General features: G+C 36.2%; 3 protein-coding genes across 6 annotated transcripts; 1 reads left to right on the top strand and 2 right to left on the bottom strand.

Moving 5' to 3' along the window:
* The first annotated feature begins 3650 nt into the window (after positions 1 to 3650).
* Positions 3651 to 7447, top strand: LOC105949843 (P-loop containing nucleoside triphosphate hydrolases superfamily protein). Its single transcript, XM_012973154.2, has 6 exons — positions 3651 to 4700; positions 5169 to 5324; positions 5424 to 5531; positions 5616 to 5726; positions 5846 to 6877; positions 6996 to 7447. The coding sequence occupies exons 1-6, from the start codon at positions 4017 to 4019 to the stop codon at positions 7179 to 7181; spliced, it is 2277 nt and encodes a 758-aa protein (XP_012828608.2). The 5' UTR covers positions 3651 to 4016; the 3' UTR covers positions 7182 to 7447.
* Positions 7448 to 7502: 55 nt separating this feature from the next.
* GLTP1 (glycolipid transfer protein 1) lies at positions 7503 to 9466 on the bottom strand. The gene is made up of 7 exons (XM_012973094.2): positions 9254 to 9466; positions 8877 to 9008; positions 8728 to 8783; positions 8357 to 8487; positions 8133 to 8268; positions 7886 to 8020; positions 7503 to 7745 (listed from the first exon to the last, which is right to left on the bottom strand). Exons 2-7 carry the CDS (start codon positions 8992 to 8994, stop codon positions 7710 to 7712), a joined length of 612 nt encoding a protein of 203 aa, XP_012828548.1. The 5' UTR covers positions 8995 to 9008; positions 9254 to 9466; the 3' UTR covers positions 7503 to 7709.
* Positions 9467 to 11185: 1719 nt separating this feature from the next.
* On the bottom strand, positions 11186 to 19026 carry LOC105949827 (COP1-interacting protein 7). Of its 4 annotated transcripts, none has more exons than XR_016032136.1 (15): positions 18800 to 19026; positions 18571 to 18664; positions 17762 to 17941; positions 17376 to 17496; positions 17248 to 17287; positions 16883 to 16935; positions 16748 to 16803; positions 15709 to 15861; positions 15375 to 15592; positions 13310 to 14715; positions 12509 to 13091; positions 12210 to 12389; positions 11751 to 12057; positions 11535 to 11600; positions 11186 to 11440 (listed from the first exon to the last, which is right to left on the bottom strand). XR_016032136.1 is itself a non-coding variant. In XM_012973138.2 (15 exons), exons 2-15 carry the CDS (start codon positions 18627 to 18629, stop codon positions 11373 to 11375), a joined length of 3525 nt encoding a protein of 1174 aa, XP_012828592.2. In that variant the 5' UTR covers positions 18630 to 18664; positions 18800 to 19026; the 3' UTR covers positions 11186 to 11372. The 4 variants fall into 4 exon arrangements, 2 of the variants coding, with proteins under 2 accessions (XP_012828592.2, XP_012828593.2); XR_016032137.1 differs by having other exon boundaries at positions 13310 to 14712; XM_012973138.2 differs by having other exon boundaries at positions 12474 to 13091.
* Positions 19027 to 19545: the final 519 nt, after the last annotated feature.

The following is a 19545-nucleotide window of genomic DNA, read 5'->3' as shown; positions in this document are numbered from 1 at the left end:
TAGAGGACGGGTAATTCAAATTCTTTTTTTTTTATACCCTACGTGCTGCACAGCACGATCTCCCTTCTTCTTCTTCTTCTTTTTTTTTTTTTTTGTACCTTATAAAAGTAATATGAATCGGCCATAAAAAAAATGTTGTGTTTGGTTTCGAATTTGTCGAACGATCTTCAGATTCTAAGTTTTCGACTTTTTTTAGTTGAGAGAGTTTCAATTTTTTAGAAAGTTAGAAAATAGACAAATGAGACTACCGCTGCAAATAAGCCAATTTCAGTAAAAGTCCCGCTACAATTAGCATTTCAGTTTTTTTTTTTATTTAAACCACCCTTTACAATATGATAATAAATTAATCAACGTTAGAGGTAATACGGTACGAGTCCCTCGTATGAAACTTAATTTGAACTAAATGACAATTCTAAATCCAAGTTTTTAATTAAATCCTTAGTTTGAAATAATATAAGACCCACATCCTTAATTTTTTTCTAATCTCTATTTTTCCCTTACACCCTGAATTTTACAACCCACATATTCACGTTTCTCTCGCAGTTCTACTTTTCCTCTTTATTCTTCTCTCTTTGTCTCACTCTCTGGTTCACTCTATCTCTCTCGCTCGTTTTTTTCTCTCATTCTCAAACTCTCTCTCTCTCGCCACCACTCCACTCCATGGTTTAAGGGGAGATGGTGGCTAAGACGATGGAATCGACTATGGCGCTGGAGGCGGCGACATGGGGCGGAGGGATGGCGATGGCGGTGGCAGCGCGGCTCGGGGAGGAAGCGCTGGTGGTGACGCGGTGTTGGGCATGAGGATGGCGTTCGCTGGGGGATGGTGCCGGTGACACAACGATATTGGGGTGGGGGATGGCGACGACAACGTGGGTGAGGTTTGTGATATCTTTAGCGGCGTAGGTGACGTTGGCGTCGCGGATCTATGTTTTGATGGAGGAGATCTAGGGTTTTTGGTGGGGCAGATCTAAATTTTTTTGATTTCATGTCTACAATTGTCTGTGAGTGTCTATGGGTGTCTGGCGGCTAGGGTTCAAAGAAGGAGTTAGAGTTTTGAGAATATGTGACTACGAATTACTACGGTTTCCTACGAGTATCCATATGTGACTACGGACTACTACGATTTCCTACGGATTTCTATAGATGACTACGGCCGAAAGAAATAAAAAAAAAATCATAATTTTCAACACTAGGCGGAAAGAAAAAGGAAAAAAATACCAAAATGAAAAAAAAATGTTCTACGAAAAAAAAATAATAACAAAAATGTGAGATGCAAGAATGAAAATTGTTAAATGCATAATGGTAAAAATAATAAATACTGTTTAAATATTACCTGATGCATGTTTTATTTTTTGTGTGTGGAGGCATTTTTGGAATGAATGTTTTAAAGGATGTGAAGGAAATGTTTAGTTAGACTTGTTATTTAGTTCTAATAAGTTTTGTCACCAGGGACATATATCTTAAGGTCCCTAAACATTATTATGAAGATAAAAAATGATAGCGATGGTTTTTAATTATCTTTAAATATAAAACTCCACATATTTTTTATTTCCGGTCTTTTCGATTTGTTTGATTAATATAGTAATATATAGGGTTTTTGGCACCTTGCACCCTTGAATTACACTATTTTGGCACTTTGCACCCTTAAATTGCAAAATTGGCAGATTGCACCATTTAAACATAAATTGTTTGGCATTTTGCACCCCAAATCACTTTTAGCTTAGAAAAATTACCTGCAACTTGTTGAAAACCTGAAAGATGGGCGAATTCGCAATTCTCTAATTATCTATCTTCTCCCCCCGATTCTTAATCATCGTTCCACCATTTTTATATTTCGTCCTATTAATCAAAAAATCATAAATTCTTCTTAGCCGTTTCTATTTGCCATAATATGTAAATTCTTAACTAAAACTCAAGAATGGTCGGAATATATAGACAAGAGTCCGATAACACACCTTTAGAAAATCAAGTTTTATTCCATGGTAACGCTATTTTTTTTTAATAATTTTGCAGATCCAAACTATTCAATGGGAGCACAAAAATCTTCCCATCATGAAACTAATAGGCACCACCTTTCTACCACCAAATAAACTTCTCAATAGCCTTATTTTGTCATTGACTATTAAAAAAAAAATGAGGGATCAGCCTAAAATTTCCAGTTACATTATTTTTCATACTCAAAAGAAAAAAAGAAGTGATTTACTATTATTGTTTAGTGTTTATATCGATGTTACCATTGAAAGAAATGATTAAAAAGATTTTAGGATTTTCTGATTTTCTGATTAAAAATTGTGGAACGGTGATTAAAAATTGAGGGAAGAGGATAGATAATAAGAAAATTATGAATTTGCCCATCTTCCAAGTTTCCAGCAAGTTGCAGGTAAGTTTTCTAAGCCAAAAGTGATTTGGGGTGCAAAATGCCAAACAATTTATGTTTAAAGGGCAATCTGCCAATCTTGCAATTTAAGGGTGCAAAGTGCCAAAAGGGTGTAATTTACATATATATATATATATATATATATATATATATATATATATATATATATATATATATATATATATATATATATATATATATATATATATATATATGATTTTGATTTTCAATTTGAATTTAATGTTCGGAAAGAATTCTAGAAAATCTAAAAAAAAAATCGAAATTATATTCATATTATCATGTATTTTATAACATTATGTATTTAACTTCAATAATTAATATGGTAATGGTAAAAGTCAGACGGATTGGGTCGTAATTATCACTTTCAAAAATTTCCATTTTTTTAAGTGAAAAACTAATTCCATTTAAATAAAACAATCGAAAATCGGAATTTCGGAAATTGGAATAAAAGATTTTTTTTAAGTGAAAAACTAATTTCAAATTCCGTTTAAAAAAACAATCAAAAATCGGAATTTTAAAAATTGGAATAAAAGAAGTTGTTCCAAAATAGGAAAAAATCGGAATGGGACGGATTAAGCAAATTTTTAGTCACCTTTAATAAGTAAAAAATACATAATAAAATTGATTATGGGTATACTTTTTGAAAATTGATTGGAATATCCAAATTGATTTTAAAAATTAAAATCAGATTGGATATCAAAAACTAGTATATATGTATTCCAATTCTATGAAAGAATTTGGAAATCAAAACTTTCGAAATTCAAAATGAAAAATATTGTTCCAAAATTGAAAATATTCGGATTGGGATCACTCGAATTCGTAAACTCCATTTCAATATCGACGTCAAGAAGAGTGTCCGTCCTAAGACTATCTTAGTCCAGTTATATCATATTTAAAAGTAAACACAATATACTAGTATTAAATTGAAAAAAAAATACAATTTTTATTCTTCAAGTTTGCATTGATTCCACAATTGGTTTCACATGTTAAAAAAAAAACATATTTGGTTCATCGTTTTTCAAAATTCAACACTTTTAGTCTTTACCTTCAATTTTTCGTCAAAACTAACGGAATAAAGTTAAATTATTAAAACATGAGGGACTAAATGTGTTTTTTATAAACATGAGAGACCAAATGTGAAATCGGTACAAATTTAAAGGACAAAAACTACAATTTTTCCAGTACTAAATTGAATGATATATTCTTCAAACTTACTTCCAATTTAACTAGTGTTATAAGTAATAACTAATCCAAACAAATTAATAAGAACAAACAATTTTATAGCTTACATAGATTTTTCTTATTCATTATTCTTTGTTGGGCCCAAACCCGGCCCGAATAGTAGTTATACGAATATAGACGTTACGAAACGTAACGGCTACTTTTGAGTTTTGATTTCAAATCCAAAATCGCTCTCTCTCTCTCTCTCTCTCTCTCTCTCTCCTTTTCTTCTTTCTTTCCTATTTCCAAACAAATCTTCTCAATTTTTTTTTAGCTCTTTTCACAGAAAAAATTCGTATTTCTTTCTCTCTCATCTCTCTCTCTCTCTCTCTAGATCTTCTTCACAATTCATCATCTTGTCCAAACATTCGAAAATTTGTTGCATTAATAAAAATTGATGTTAATGGCTCCTACACCATCATCAAAATCCAACCATTCGACACCTTCGTCGAAATCAAGCGCATCTCACCACCAGCCCAAAACCCCTCATTCCTCCAAGCTCCGCCTGAATTTCCCCAGAGAAACCTCCTCCGCCGCCGCCGCGGCGGCTCCGCCGCCGGATCACCCCGTGGAAGTCGTCGGACGAATCCGAGACCACCCGGAGCACAGAAACAGCAAGCACACCGCGAATCCGCCGTCGGCCCTGCATGCCAACGCCGACGGGAAATCCCTCCGGGTCAGAACGGAAACCGGGTACAGGGATTTCAGTCTGGACGGAGTTTCGCTGTCGGAGGACGACGATCTAGATGGGTTCTACAAGAAATTCGTGGAGTCGAGAATCAACGGTGTTAAGATGGGCCAGAAATGCACAATTATGATGTACGGTCCCACCGGCTCCGGCAAGAGCCACACGATGTTCGGCAGTTCGACTCAGCCTGGAATTGTTTACAGATCGTTGAAGGGGATTTTGGAGGAGGAAGAAGACGATGACGTGGCGAAAGTCGGAATGGGGATGTTTGTGCAGGTTACTGTGTTGGAGGTTTACAACGAAGAAATTTACGATCTTTTGTCGCCGGCTAATAATGGCGGCGGTGGTGGAGGGTTCAGTCTTGGTTGGTCCAAAGGTGGCTCTGCTTCTAAGGTGATAAACTGTTATATTTTTTTATGCCTTGTAAGTGTTTGATTTAATGCCTGAAAGGGAATTGGAATTGGAATTGGAAGGCCTTTATGGATGAGCTTGTTTTAATTCACGTGATGAACTGATTTTTTTACTAGCAACAGGGGAATTAAAATAAATCGATAATTAAAGAATTAATCGGTTGAAATAATACGAGCCTTTTGATTTATTGTTTAAGATTGTATGTTTTCTGTCCATGAAGTATGTGTGATACTTGTAAATCAATACGAAACGTAATAAAAAAAACGATGTTGTTTCATAGTTTCGAGCCATATTTTTCCTGAACCTCGATTTGGAGAAACTATTTCAATTCTTAGTGGTGATTATTATTGACTTCGGTTTCGGTTTCGGTTAGTTAAGGGCTTATGAACTAGAACCGCAGTCTTCTTCATGTAAGATATTTACTCATAAATTTAATTTCATGAATTGCAGGTGAGATTAGAAGTAATGGGAAAGAAGGCGAAAAACGCTACCTTCATCTCAGGAAACGAAGCTGGCAAGATGCTGAAAGAGATTCAGAAAGTGGAGAAGAGGCGAATAGTTAAAAGCACCCTCTGTAATGAAAGAAGTTCGCGAAGTCATTGCATGGTAATATCAATTTCAAAAACTTGCATTTTTTCGATCTTTATTAAATATTATTTTCAATTAAATATATGTTATATCTTCTTCCACACTGTTCTGTTGCAGATAATTCTTGATGTTCCAACGGTCGGAGGAAGGCTAATGCTGGTGGACATGGCCGGTTCCGAAAATATCGAACAAGCCGGTCAAACTGGCTTCGAAGCAAAAATGCAGGTGAGTTTATTTTTCAAGATTTCTTCGATTTAAATCATAATATTTATTTCTCAACCACTTATTATTATTTCTATTGGTGTACAGACTGGAAAAATCAATCAGGGCAACGTAGCACTAAAACGAGTGGTTGAATCTATTGCCAATGGAGATTCTCACGTACCGTTTCGTGATAGCAAGCTCACCATGCTTCTTCAGGTCTGTATAGATGTATATATATATATATATATATATATATATATATATATAGACACATATATGATGTATTATATGCTTTGATGGTATTTCTGAAATTATTCCGACATTTACTTGAACAGGATTCTTTCGAAGACGATAAATCCAAAATTTTAATGATACTTTGTGCAAGCCCAGATCCTAAAGAATTGCACAAAACAATTGCCACCTTAGAATACGGGGCGAAAGCAAAGTGCATAGTTCGTGGACCCCACACACCGATTAAAGAAAAAGACAACGAAGATTCCGTTATTTTGGGATCAAGAATCGCAGCCCTTGATCAGTTCATATGCAAGTTACAGATGGAGAACAAGCTCAGGGAAAAAGAGTGCAACGAGGCACAGAAGGAGCTCAAGAAGAAGGATCTAGAAGTTTCTTCACTAAGGGCCAAACTGGCAAGTAAAGAAGCAAGCGTGGAGGATGTGAACTCGAAAATCAACGAAAGGGTAGAAATCGAGAAGAGGAAAATGGAGGAGAGAGTATTCCAACAGCAGCAGGAGATTGAAATGCTGAGGCGGAGATTGGAAGAGATCGAAACGGAGCTGATTCTCTCTAGGGGTACGAGTGGTAAATCTGCAGAAATTGAAGGGGGCAGTTTCATGAGGAGGCTTTTGGATGTTTGTAACAACGACGATTCGGATATGGTTAAGTCAATGGATTTGGTTCAATCGATCGATATGGAGACGACGAATGTGCTGCCAGGTGGCGGTTTGGGTGGTTACTACACGAACAATAATTTCGGTGAAGGGAGCTTTTCGAGCAAGGCGTTGTGTTTGACCACGGTGTTTGAGGAAGAGGAGTACGAAAACGAGGATGAAGATAGTAAAGAAGAGAGTATTGGTGAAGAAGAGGAAGTGCAGAAGGAAGTTATTGAGGAGAAAAAGTTCGACTTTTTTAAAGATAATATAAGTGAAGAAGAACAAGATGGGAATCCTTTGGACGAAGAGTCGCGTAAAATGCGAATTCGGAATATTTTTACTCTGTGCGGAAACTATCGGGAGCTTCCTCAGCAAAATACCAACGTGTCTGCTGATAATCTTGATGTGAAAGAAAACATTGGAGAACAAAAATTAAGGGGCTCCGATGAAGAAAATCTCGGTTTCCTTGCTCTTGAGGTAATTTTCCGATTTCACACATCTGTAATATTTGTTGTAAATCATTATTCAGTTGGCATTCAATTTTTTTTTATTTTTTTTTTCGTCTGACTTAACGCGTATGATATTTTTATACTAGGATTCTTGTCTGCATAAGGACAACAAGCCGATTAGGATTCAGGCACCCAATCATTTACCGTTCAGCTCGCTGGAGAACAAGATTAACACCAACACTACTCCAAATTCACTGTTGAGAAAGAGCAAAGATGATTATTGCCTGTCGCCTGTTTCGACGCCTTTTATTACTGTCAGAAAAATTAAGTAAGGTGAGTCGATTTTTATATGTTTTGTAGAAGTCGAATTTATAGGTATTAAAAAAAAAATATAGTGCCTTGGATGTTTATGTACTCCTGGTGCATGGTGTTGGTGTAAGTCATTCTGTTAAATACGTTCGAAGCTCGATTTAGTTACATTTTTGAATTTTTATTTGTTGCTTTTTTTCTGTAATGCTATCATCTTGCACTATATTTGTACAAGAAACTTTTGTCGAACTGTTCGAATGTTGTGAAATTACATTTAATTTTTCGTTTAGTTGTCTCGAGAAAAAAAAAAACAAAGAAAAGACAGTTGCACATAATCACAAACGTTTCGAAACCGGGGAAAAACTTCATTAGAAGAATTAAAATGGGAACATCGTTGAGTTAAAAACGGAACATTGTCGGATTAAATACCTACTGTTTAACAATCTACGGAAGATTAAAATAAATAAATAATTGTAAAATCATAAACATGAGATTCAAATGTGAAGAAATTAATGTAGACGAAAGCTAATCGAGAAGTAGAACTGATTCCATCACGAAGATTTCATACTGTCCAATCCAACACTTGCCTGCACCAAAACAATTTATTTGTACATAATTATATATATATATATATATATATATATATATATATATATATATATATATATATATATATATATATATAAACAATTAAAAAAAATCGGAAAAATAAAATAAGTTTCGTTACCAGAAACTTATGAATCTGTACTAGGATCGGAGAAAAATCGGTGCAAAACTTTTGCATATCATCGTAAATGTCGCCATCTTCGATGCCGATAACCTCCATGAACTTCTTCCTATCTGGTGCAAGCTTAATAGCAACCTTTTGTAATACAAATTAAATCCCATTATTATTTCAATAATATTTAATGGTTGAATATATGATTATCTGATATAATTAGAATGCATTATTAAATTAATTATTTTTATTTTACCGCGAAACTCGAACTAGCAAGCCAACCATGCCATTTCTTTAAAGTCTTGCTGTATGCATCGTTACAGACTTGCGACATCGACCAATCATGGTGCTCCGCTAGATTACGGAATAGCTCGACTAAGAAATCCATTGCTCTGCAACATATTATTAATATTAAATCGTCAAATTTGAAAAAAAAAAATCATTTTTCGTATAAATGTGGAATATTTTATATTTAAATACCTGGTCAACCAAAGAAGCCCGTTGGTACAGCTGCACGATGACTTGGCAGTTTTCGTCTCGACTTCAGCTTGTACCAAGTTGTAGAGGTAGTTGAATCTGGAAGGATTTGAATTGAACTTAGATTCCAGCCTCTACAAAAGTTGATCATCAAAACACGAAAAAATATTACACCTCGAAAAATATTTTTAAACAATGTGAAATTAAAAATTGAAAATAAAAAACACGAAAAAAAAACAAGTTCTTAACCAATAAATTCTCAATCCAAGTAGCATAAGAAGTACGAAACTCAAGAATTGAAAAATTAAAAATTAAAAAAAAATATAATAATTCAAGCTTGAACGTAACATATATGTCGAGAACGGAAATCTTACCGATATATTACCGCTGATATCGGATTTTACGATCGTCATAGCAGCCCCAAATTTATCTATTATTAGAAAAAAAAATTATGAATAATATTTAAACACGATACTCTAATTAAAATTAAATAATTACGGAAAAAAAAATCGAAAAAAAAAACCTAATAGGGGCAGAATAAGTTTGCAGACATCCAAGAATGGCTTTGTCAGCATATCGCCTTGTTCGCATTTGATACTCTGTATTCCTTCCAGACAAGCCGTAAACACCGTTTCTCCCATTTTTTTCCGACTTTCTGCAAATACATTAATAAGCACAAATTCATATATACCGACATTTCGATTCTTTTTTTTTTTTTTTTTTGCCATTTATTACTTTCCAATCTCTAATCTTGAAAACGACACTAGAATATCGAAAAACGGGGTTTCGAAATCGCATTTATAATAAAAATGAATGACATGCAGATGATCAATATATATATCTCTATATATATATATATATATATATATATATAATTACAAGAGGATGGTGAAGAAGAACCTGAGATTAGGATGTGGATGGAATTGGATTGGATTGTACCAAGTTCTTACATCAAAATTATGTATGTATATAAGATATATATACGTATGTGTGTGTGTATATATTCATGTCTGTGTGGGTGTGTGATAATTCAGATTCAGGTTTTTTTTTTCTTTTTAGTGTTGAGTGAAAATGAGAAAGAAAGGAAAAAAAGAAGAAAAAAAAATGAAAGTCAACGGGAGATGAAGTAGTGGGTCACCACGTTTAACTGATTTTCAAAATTCCCGCGGATTCTGCGGTCTGTATGATCTAGGATACCATTTCCATCCGATATTTGTACCTTTTATTTATTTAAATAATTCATGTGTAAATATTCCACCAAACATATTATGAAATATTTTCCCCTTTCCTAATTTTTTTTATTGGGTTAATGGCATTTTTTACCCCGAATTTTTACGAAGCAAATATGAAAGTGTCTCAAGTAAATTTGGTGTAGTCGGAGGGGGAGTGAGATAATAAACATGGATATTTACGTTAGGTGGATTTCAACCGTAGATCTGATTAAATAACAACCCACTAAAAACACATACATATGGGTGCTTATGCGTGTGATTATGTGTAGATGTACGGTTGAAATCACCACAGTCGGACTGTATGTAGGTGTGTAATTATGTGTATGTGACTGTATAGTAGAACTTCGATAAATTAATACTCGATAAATTAATAACCTCGATTAAATAATAGTTTATCCCGGTCCTGACTCGGTGAAAATGTGTTAAATTATTAACACGATAATTTAATAATTCGCTAAAGTAATAGAATTCCCTGATCCCGACTGTACTAATTTATAGAGGTTTAACTGTATGTGGTTGTGTGGCAAATGTTCGATGATGGCAGCAGTGGAGAGGGGGGTTGGAGCATATTTGACGGAGCGTAGCGGGGTTTGACGGAATTTGATGGAGAACTGTTGAGGCAGACATAAAATCGTGTGTAAAGAACAAATGACTTTTAACAAACTGCAAAAGTTTGAATTTCTTGCCAACAGTTTTTGTGTGGTTTGTGAGTTGTTGCACCAAGAGCGAACTCAATAGAGTTAAAGTAGTTGCATGTTCTCTTATTAAAAAAAAGGGTCAATAGCACCTAACTCCCATGTGGTTACAAGCTTTAGCAGTTGAGCCCCTTTTGCTCGTAATACCAGCACATAACTCCCTTGTAGTTTGGGGATAGTTTCGTTGCTTTTTCCGTCAAACTTAACAACACGTGTCAAACTTTAAAGTTTTTTTTTTTTTTTTTTTTTTGTAGATGACCCCCTTGTGATTACATTTTCCATTTCATTTTTGCAGATGACCCCCTTGAAGATTGACATATGCGGTTAAGTTTGACGGAAAAATTAACAAAAGGTACCCCTAAATCACAAGGGGGTTATGTGCTGATATTACGAGCAAAAGGGGTTCATCTGCAAAAGCACAGAGGGTTAAGTGCTATTTATCCTAAAAAAATATGATTTTATTTTTGTTTAGGCCTAGTTTTTGGAGTGGAAAAGAATGTTGAATGACTCGAGCTTGAACTCGTTGCACTAGACATTCTATTTGACGAGAGGAGGATTTATCCGGTGCATTGCAGTTCATATCAAATATATAAGATATTATTATATTGAAGATTGAGTTACAGGCTATTTAAGTACGTAAATATAAACGTGATCCAAAATCAACATATATGAATGGATCTAACGTGGATCGGACTTGGACAGATCAAGATCGTATCCACATGGATGATTGCATCTTTAACTCAACTTGGGTGATATTTTCTTCGAGCATGTATATATTAATTTTTTTCGGGGATAATTTTCGACAATTACTGTTGATGCCTAATTGCACCTTGGGAACCATAATTTGTACCATGAGTTTATTGTTTTTCGGACATTCTACGATCCAGCCCTAAAAACGAAGGTAGTTCAAAACGGAACGAATGCTTATTTTAATCGACGAATAATTGACTATTAGTAGTATATTTAGTTAAGGATGTACAATGATCTCTGTTCAGATGAGTTATCGCATTTTAATCATAAAATAGAGTGCATAAATCAACTAGTGTCGTAAATCAGCTGAATTGTCAAGCCTCGATCGACATCTTGAGAATTCTACGATAGTCGTTTCTTTTCCTTTGTTTTGCTCCGAAAAGGCGATAACAAAGAGAAATGGCGAGAAACTGTAGCAAAACAGGCACGAGAACAAAGAGTCATTTTAGCCACATGAACCAAAGAATGTAACGGGGCGCGATCTAGTGTAACCGAAACACTTACTCTTTTGAGAAGAATTACTAGCACTAGAGGTTTCATCCTGCCTGATTAGATTCTTCAATGTGCCAACTGAGAAAAAGCCCAGAAAAAATAAATAAATCAGCAATTTGACGATTTATATTAAATTGACTACCCAATTTCGGAAATGCGTCAACGTAAATGTCACAACAAATACAAGCTAAATACGATTCATTACAGCGTACGGAAAATGTATCTGACCTTGACTTGCATTATCGTCATGGTCAGCGGCATCAACACTCGTACAGTCCGAATCGAAACTTTCATCCACCAATGACGAAGTATGGTTTTTCTTTCCAAACATCAAAAGTCGCCTCAAACCTCTTGATGATTCCTTAGCAGGAGTCTTGTCCGAAGTTGCTGCTTTTTTGTCCGATTTAGGGGTTTTTACGTCAACGACATGAACTTTGACCGATTCCTCGGTGCAAGGGTCTTGATAAGATTTTTCAGCAGTGGTATTGTTAGCAACGCTTGGATTATCCTTCTCTGGGTAGGCGGCTGTCCTAACCTGGTAAGACAACATAGTACGTCACGATCCAACGTAACTATTATTACGTTAATTAATCACTACTTACAAAAAGTTGCAGTGTCAAAATACGCTAAAACCATTTTTTTCGTTTGTATGATACGAACACAGATTCTTGGTCTTATAAATCTTACCTCATTAGAACCCGAATGCTTTTGGAGTTGAGAAGATATGGGAACTCTATCAACTCCATCCACGAGTGAATCGAACATCGCATTCCTTTTTTGTTCTTTATGCAGAATCGGAGGAGAAGGGTTCTCATACTCGAGCATCACTACATTTTTCTCAACGACCGGGTTTTCATCTGCACCAATCTGAAGTGACGTATTAGTTATTATAGTTTACTCACATTCAATTCAGCATTTTCGCAAAATTGTGGATGGCTTTATTCCAGTTACCTTTTGATCATTTACAGCTGATGATGTGTTCTCACCTGCATTTTCGTGCGACTTCGACACTTTGATCTTCAGTTCAGGTAGAGTTGCAGCTTTAATTCTATCAAGGTTTATGATAGCGGATATTTTGTTCATCTCGGGTCCTTCATACAACTTCCTTCTCGGTCCCGCTTCAGCACTTCGAGTCTTCACGGAACTAACAAGAGGATTTTTAACTACTTTGGGCTCTGATAATCTTCTAGTTTGAACCGTGGAAGCCTTCGAATCAGGTTTACGAACATTTCTTTCAATTTTTATCTCGGACAATGATGATGAGGACCTGGTCAACCTATCGCCTGCCATGTGGCTACCCTCGCTTAATTTACTAGCTTTAGAGGCCTTAAGAGGCTCAGTCGATCCTAGTGAAGTTCTGATTTTGGATCTCTGTAAGGGTGACGATGAACCAGGCTCTGAATCACTGAACTTGGAACTTCTATTAGTTGCAGGAGAAAGTTTTGCTGGAATTTGCTTCGTCTGAGGCGAGAGTACAGATGGCTTCACAGAATTGGATCTGCCTCTGGCTGCAATTCTCTTTTGTCTCTCAAGCTTTAATGCTTCAAGGCGCTTTGCATCGGCCTCTTCCTACAAAGAGAAAAATAATGATCCTCAATTAACTAGTGACATTTATATGTTGTACAAACACTGTAACTGTAAACACGTTGTGCAAATGAAATTTAGCATGGAATATGGATACTAGTGTAATGTGAACAAATCGCGTGTCAAGTGCAAAATCATTTGCCATACGAGTGGATTTGGTGCAATGACAACAGGCGACGACAAGATTTTCATGTGTACTATACCTGCTCTTTCTTCATTTTCTGGAGATCAGCTTTGTACGATCTTAACCTCTCAGCACGAACTCGTGCATTTTCTGAGGGACTCATCTTTGATGGTTTTCCCTTTAACGGGCCTCCACTTCTGTGCTTGTGTACAGAGTCTAAAGTAACCTTTGGCTTTCTATCTTTATTCCTTAACCCTTCCTTCATTTCAGTAACATCTTTCCCATCTTTCTGAATCGACCCTTTTGCCGAGACCTGCATTTCATAGTCCAAAGCAGGGTCATATCCAACAGGCCTACTTTCTGTTCCCCGTTCAGGAATCAAGCTTAAAGCATCAGGCTCATAAAATAGTTTGTTTGTATTTCCGTCCGAATCCAACTGAACCTCGGAATCTACATCAATGGCAGCTCTATCGGCTAGTCGAACTTGATCCATGGAGACTGACCTAAATGGTACAATGAAAGTTTCATCGGCCATACCATGTGTGGATTCTCTATCCATCTTACTGGTGGCACCCTCGAACAGATTAACCGCAAACGGATCCGAGGAACTCCTGAAAATTCCCTGGTTCTGTTGACTGCCAATTGTGAAATCTTCATGTGTCGTCCTAGACAAGATCTTCGTTCCATTGGCTTCTGCAAATTGACCATCTGTTTGACCATTGGATCCCCTGAAATCACGATCCCCTCTGTATAGTAAACCATCTTCACCTAATTGATCATTGCTTGCAGTGTTTACGCGTCTCTTTACTATAGCATCGTTCTCCATTGCAAACATGCCCTCATTGCCAGCTTGAGCATCTTCATCACTTCCTCTCAATAAACAATTCTGAAATGCCTGCCAATTTCCATCAAGGGCGTCCTTTCGGGAATTAGATACTCTGTCATTGCTGAAATTCAATTTATCCACAGACTTGACATGATTTCCTTCAATTCTCGAAGAACTATTACTATTACTAACAATTGAGTCCAGATCACCCGCCTTCAAATTTTCATCTTCTGTGTCGAAGTCGGAATCTGAACTCGAGTTGGATTCGCTGTCAGATTTCTTCTCTTTAGAAGTGACGTAATTAACATTCCGTATTACAACCATGCCTGGTTGCTTCTTTTTAGATCCTCCCGCTTTTTTCCGTGGTTTCTCATTGTGTGAAACTTCTGCACCCGTATTAACATCCCTAACATCATAGGTTTGTATCTTTTGTCCTGACTGATCACTAAGATTTGATGGGAAATGGTCGAGCGGGTGGTGAGGTGGCTGAAAGAAAGGACTACTGCCTGCATAAGTTTGATAGTATGGGATTCCCACGGGGTATGGTTGAAATACTGGTTGGGCGCCAGGTGGCGCATGCATAGGCCATGGCGGAAACGCAATATGAGGGAATTTCCCTTGAAAATATTCTTGCTGACTGATTGGAGCTGGATTATCTGCTGGAGACCAAACAAATACACATGATATCTTTACTATTCCATACGGGGGGGAGGGGGGAAGAGAAAGACATTTCGTCATATTTTCAAAAACTGGTATGGATTTTACTTGGAAAACAATATTGAGAAATTCTAGGATACATGATACATAATGAATTAGCAGACATCGACTCAGTGGTTAAAGCAGGATTCTGGGCTAAGGAAAGGTTTAGACAGCTATTTGACGAGCATGCATCGCAAGTAAGTTTAACAAGTGAACTGCGTCATTCTCGGATGCTTTAAGAAACAAGCCTAGCTAATAAGAAAGAATCTAGAAAGCTACTTTGTGATGGCATGATCATATTGCTGACTTTAGATCTCCAAGAAAGGGAAAAATAAATCTTAAATAGATCACATCGAAACCTCGTCAGGTAAGAAAACATGGAAAAAGCCTACCGAGCTGAGTTCCCAGACATTCAAAAATGAAACCATATTCTGCATGATATCTTCACCCTTAAGTGCAAAATTTAAAGATTATGAACCGACGTTGCCGAACAAAGACATGAGTAGCACGACGAACTTGATGAGTTTTTTAAGTAATGCAAATAATGACAAAATGAATAATTTTTGGTTGACCCCGATAGGTATTTTTATTGCAGACGTTCAGAGAGACATGATCTAACCTGCATTATATGTTGAGCCTGAATTGCCATTGTCCTCTGAAGCCTGCTCGTGATTGGACTCGTCATTTTTGTTGTGTGTGGCAGAGAAAATAATACCAGACGTGTTCATGTTTGAGAAGTCTGGTCGCGAGGATAATGCTTCCGATGCTTCAATATCAAGCCATTCCCCAGTTTCATGCTTTTTCTTCGACAGGTCAATGAACCGAAAGCAAGCTTCCCTGTTCAATAGATACAGTCAATTAGAAAACAATCTCGAAAAAGAACCTCTCTATACGTAAGAGAGTCCCAGGTCAGACATCACTTTTCAACGAGAGGGGCATAAGAAGGAGCTTACATTAAACGCAAGGCCCCAAAACACTCAGCAAAAGACACGAGTGATGCCAAGTGATCAATATCGAAACCTGCAGCTGCAGCGCGTGCAAAGGCCATTCCTTGTTCTTTCTGTAGCATTGTCTTGCGGGTTTCAAAGACTTTCAAAAGCTGAACTCTGGTTCACCATTTAAATAAAACACGGTGTTAGCTCTACAAATATTGCTAATAACCAAATTTGTAGCTCAATGGTCAAATATTATTTGTTGTATAAAAGGATTCTTGGTTGAGGATTCACCTAGAAACACAAGAACTTTCTACTGAGACACTCTGAACATTAACTAATGCTAGTAACCAATTTTTAACTCAATCGTCAAATATCATCATTGTTTAAAAGTGCTGTCGGTTGAGTAAGTAAATATGCAAGCAAAAGTAGAGGTGCCAGAAGATCACATATCAGGTCCCTTAAACAAAAGCAAAACACTTGTGTAGGAGGAAACTGCTCATTTTCTTTCAGGTGTGCATTAGGGATCTAAAGAACGAGTGTATTTAGGCATTTTCCTTCTTATGTAATCTTAGGAGTATCTTTTTGAATTTATTAAAATATACAACGTAAGAGGTTGTTTCTGTCAGTAAATGGCCTAAACATTATCTTGGAGGCCTAGAGATATAATCCCATCCCTTCTTGAGAATTTTTCGGAACTCCAGTTGAAAATGGTTTGGTTGCCAAGATAAGCACTTATGTCGAAGGAAAAAAGACCCTCAACAGAAACATAAAAGATGCAACATATTGGCAGCATATGATCACTTTCTTCTAGGCAAGAAACGAAGCCAACAAAACTAACATGCTTAGTTCATCTACACGTATAAAAAGTGCCACCATGAATATCCTCTGTGCATAATATATACTGTTCAGTTAGAATGCACAATTTTTGCCTATTTTAAACAACGGACAACCTCTAAAAAATTGGACTTAATCTACCGGATGAGTCATTTGGGCATAAATACAACGCCCAATAGAACTGAAATTTCAAGTTAATTTAAGAAGACAATGTAAAACATACTTTGAATTTCCCTCCTGCAAGCACAACCCATTAGCTTCAGGCACTGATGCTCCAGGCTGTCAATAAAAAAAACGAGACAGTGTTAAAATACGTAATGAAGTATATCAGAGGAAGAAATGCTGAGGGCTTACTGACCGTGTAAAGGACTATTGCTTTCTCTTCATTATCATTGGGCGGTGATCTGTTAACTGCCCATAGTTCAAAATTATTTAGTGCTTTGTTACTCACACGACAAGATCAAAATGCAGTACCATTTTACACAAATTTATACATCCCTTCTTAAATTAAAAAATGAATTTAGCAGAGCCAAATGAATACAAAATTTTGTCTCTTCAAGTCTCAGTTGAAATTAATTGAAAAAACAATAGGCAAGATAGAACATACAAAAAACAGGACGGAGAAAGCATGGTTAAGGAAAATCATCAGGATTGATTAGAAACGAGACAAATCAGAAGAACAAAATAGCCCCCTTTTCAAGTACACAATTCTGTTCTATGTACCTTCACAGTTTCCGTGAGGTTTTCCTTCATGATCTTCCAACTGTTTAGAAAAAAGGGGGGTGGAAACAACATCAATTATTAAGTAGGCTAACAGATATGGATAAATTATCAATTGCTTAGTCACTTACAATGCTTTGCTCTATATCATTGTTGCTCTGCATGGCAATTGCCTCCTCAATCTGTAAAATCTCGGTTTCTATCGTGTACACACGTTCCAAGATCTCTGGGGTGCTCACAAAACGGACAAACCTGATTACGTAGAAACTATTAGTTACAGAGATATATTTTTTTATCCTTCCAGGTTAGAAGCACAGCTTCTGCTTTAGGAGGATATTCTGGATTTCGTATTGGTCATCTAGCACCCGATATCCCAAATTGAATACCACCATCAATTTTGACATATTACTAAAATAGGGCAAGAACAGGAGCCACTTAAACTGACTTCAATTATAGCATCAGAAATGTGCAAGCACGTAGATTTGATACGAGGTACGACATTATAGATTAGACACACCTTTCTAAAGTGGCCTTGGTGAACCATGCTGCATCAGTGCCATTCTTCGGCTCAAGCAAAATCGAATAACCGCCTTTAGCGATTTGATCTTGAGCAGTCTTCAGGTGGGCAAGAAATGGATTTAGCAATCCCGAAGCGATTTTCTCTTTTTTATCATTTGCTATGATGATTAAATCACACCTGATAATTGGAATACTGTCAGACTAGAAATTCAAAATTTCAGATGGAAACTTAAATTACTACGGGACATTTTGTCTCAACTATGTCGGTGCTTCCGACAACATTAAATGAAGACCATATTCACCATACGTACAGAACATTTTAAAAATAGTCAAAAGAAAAAAAGCAATTTCACATGTCGTCAAGGATATAACCACTATTTTGCGCATTCGTGTTTTTCTATTCATCAACATGTATATAACTTTTCACAAACGATCAACTGATGAAAAGTGAAATCTCGGGAATCCGTCTTTCCGATATTCGAACATTTAAAAGACAAACGAACATTCACTATGTACTTCTATTTATGGTACAAATACAGAATATACTAATACGTAAAAGCGAAGAGAGCTTTAATTAAAGTTCTACATAATGAATGCAAACGCAGGACAAAATTCCCAAACAATACGACACAAAAAAAAAACACTACCCAAACAGCCAAAACCTGAGAATGATTAATTACACGTCATCAACTATCACCAAAAAACTGAAAAACACACACACAGGCATTCAAATCAACTCAAATAAAAGCCAAAACAAATTAGTCCAGCTAAAAAAAAAGTACAAAATTAAGTAGTTCAATCATATACCTAGTTCGAGTTGGAGTGAGCTGAAAAACGGCCGAGCTGAGTCGAGTGCTCCGTTTCATTTTGTGCTTCAGATCTCACCGGAAAAAAAAAATTGCTGACAGAAATTAAATAGACGATTAGAATTCAATTTTGTTTTTCAACGCTAAACAGCTTCAACATACATTATTAGAAAAAAAAACAAAAATGAGAACACAGAAAAGCTTTCTCAGCTGAATGGTGAAGAGCTTACCGGCTTTCTGATTCACGGCCTGCATTCGCATATGTAGAGAGAGAAAGAGAGGAGAGAGAGAGAGAGAGAGAGAGAGAGAGTATCGCCGATTCTGTGGGGAAAAAGTGTTGCAGAGAGTGCAAAGGATATATACATACAAGTTGTTGTATGTATATTTTTGCGACACTTCGGATACTGGGACAGGAGGGAGTGGAGACATATGGGCAAAAATAATAATCATAAATAAATAAATAGTACCTATAATTTTAAAGGTAATTTACCGCGGTCCACGAAGTATGGTCAAATTACGAAATAATACTTCATATTTGGTTAATTACAATTACCCCTCAACTAAGAATTTTCTTACACGTCCACTCTTGCAGTGTCAAATTTAGTGTAATCTTCGAGATTATGTGGAATATTCTCCAGTTTGTACTCGATTTGTTCAAAAATGCAATTTCGGATGCACCACAATCTGATATTTACAAGCCAAGTGTTTCAAAATGTGGAGTTCGAACGGGGTAAAAGGGGTACAAATTAGAGAATATTTCACATAATCTAAAAGATTCCACTAAATTTGACACTGCAAGGATGGACGTGTAAGAAGATTCATCGTTGAAGGGGGTTGTTGTAATTAACCAAGCATGAAGGATTTTTTTTTGTAATTTTAACATTAGCGTAGGGTTGGCGGTAATTTACCCTAATTTTATTTTAGATTGCAAGTAAAGGAAATTAATTAAATGAGAGAAAGATGGGTAGTAGTTTAA

Source organism: Erythranthe guttata, chromosome 7, assembly GCF_056151865.1.
Source record: "Erythranthe guttata isolate IM_541 chromosome 7, IM_541, whole genome shotgun sequence".
Taxonomy (NCBI): domain Eukaryota; kingdom Viridiplantae; phylum Streptophyta; class Magnoliopsida; order Lamiales; family Phrymaceae; genus Erythranthe; species Erythranthe guttata.
The sequence above is the reverse complement of the archived record's forward strand: the minus strand, read 5'-3'. Positions and strand labels throughout refer to the sequence as shown.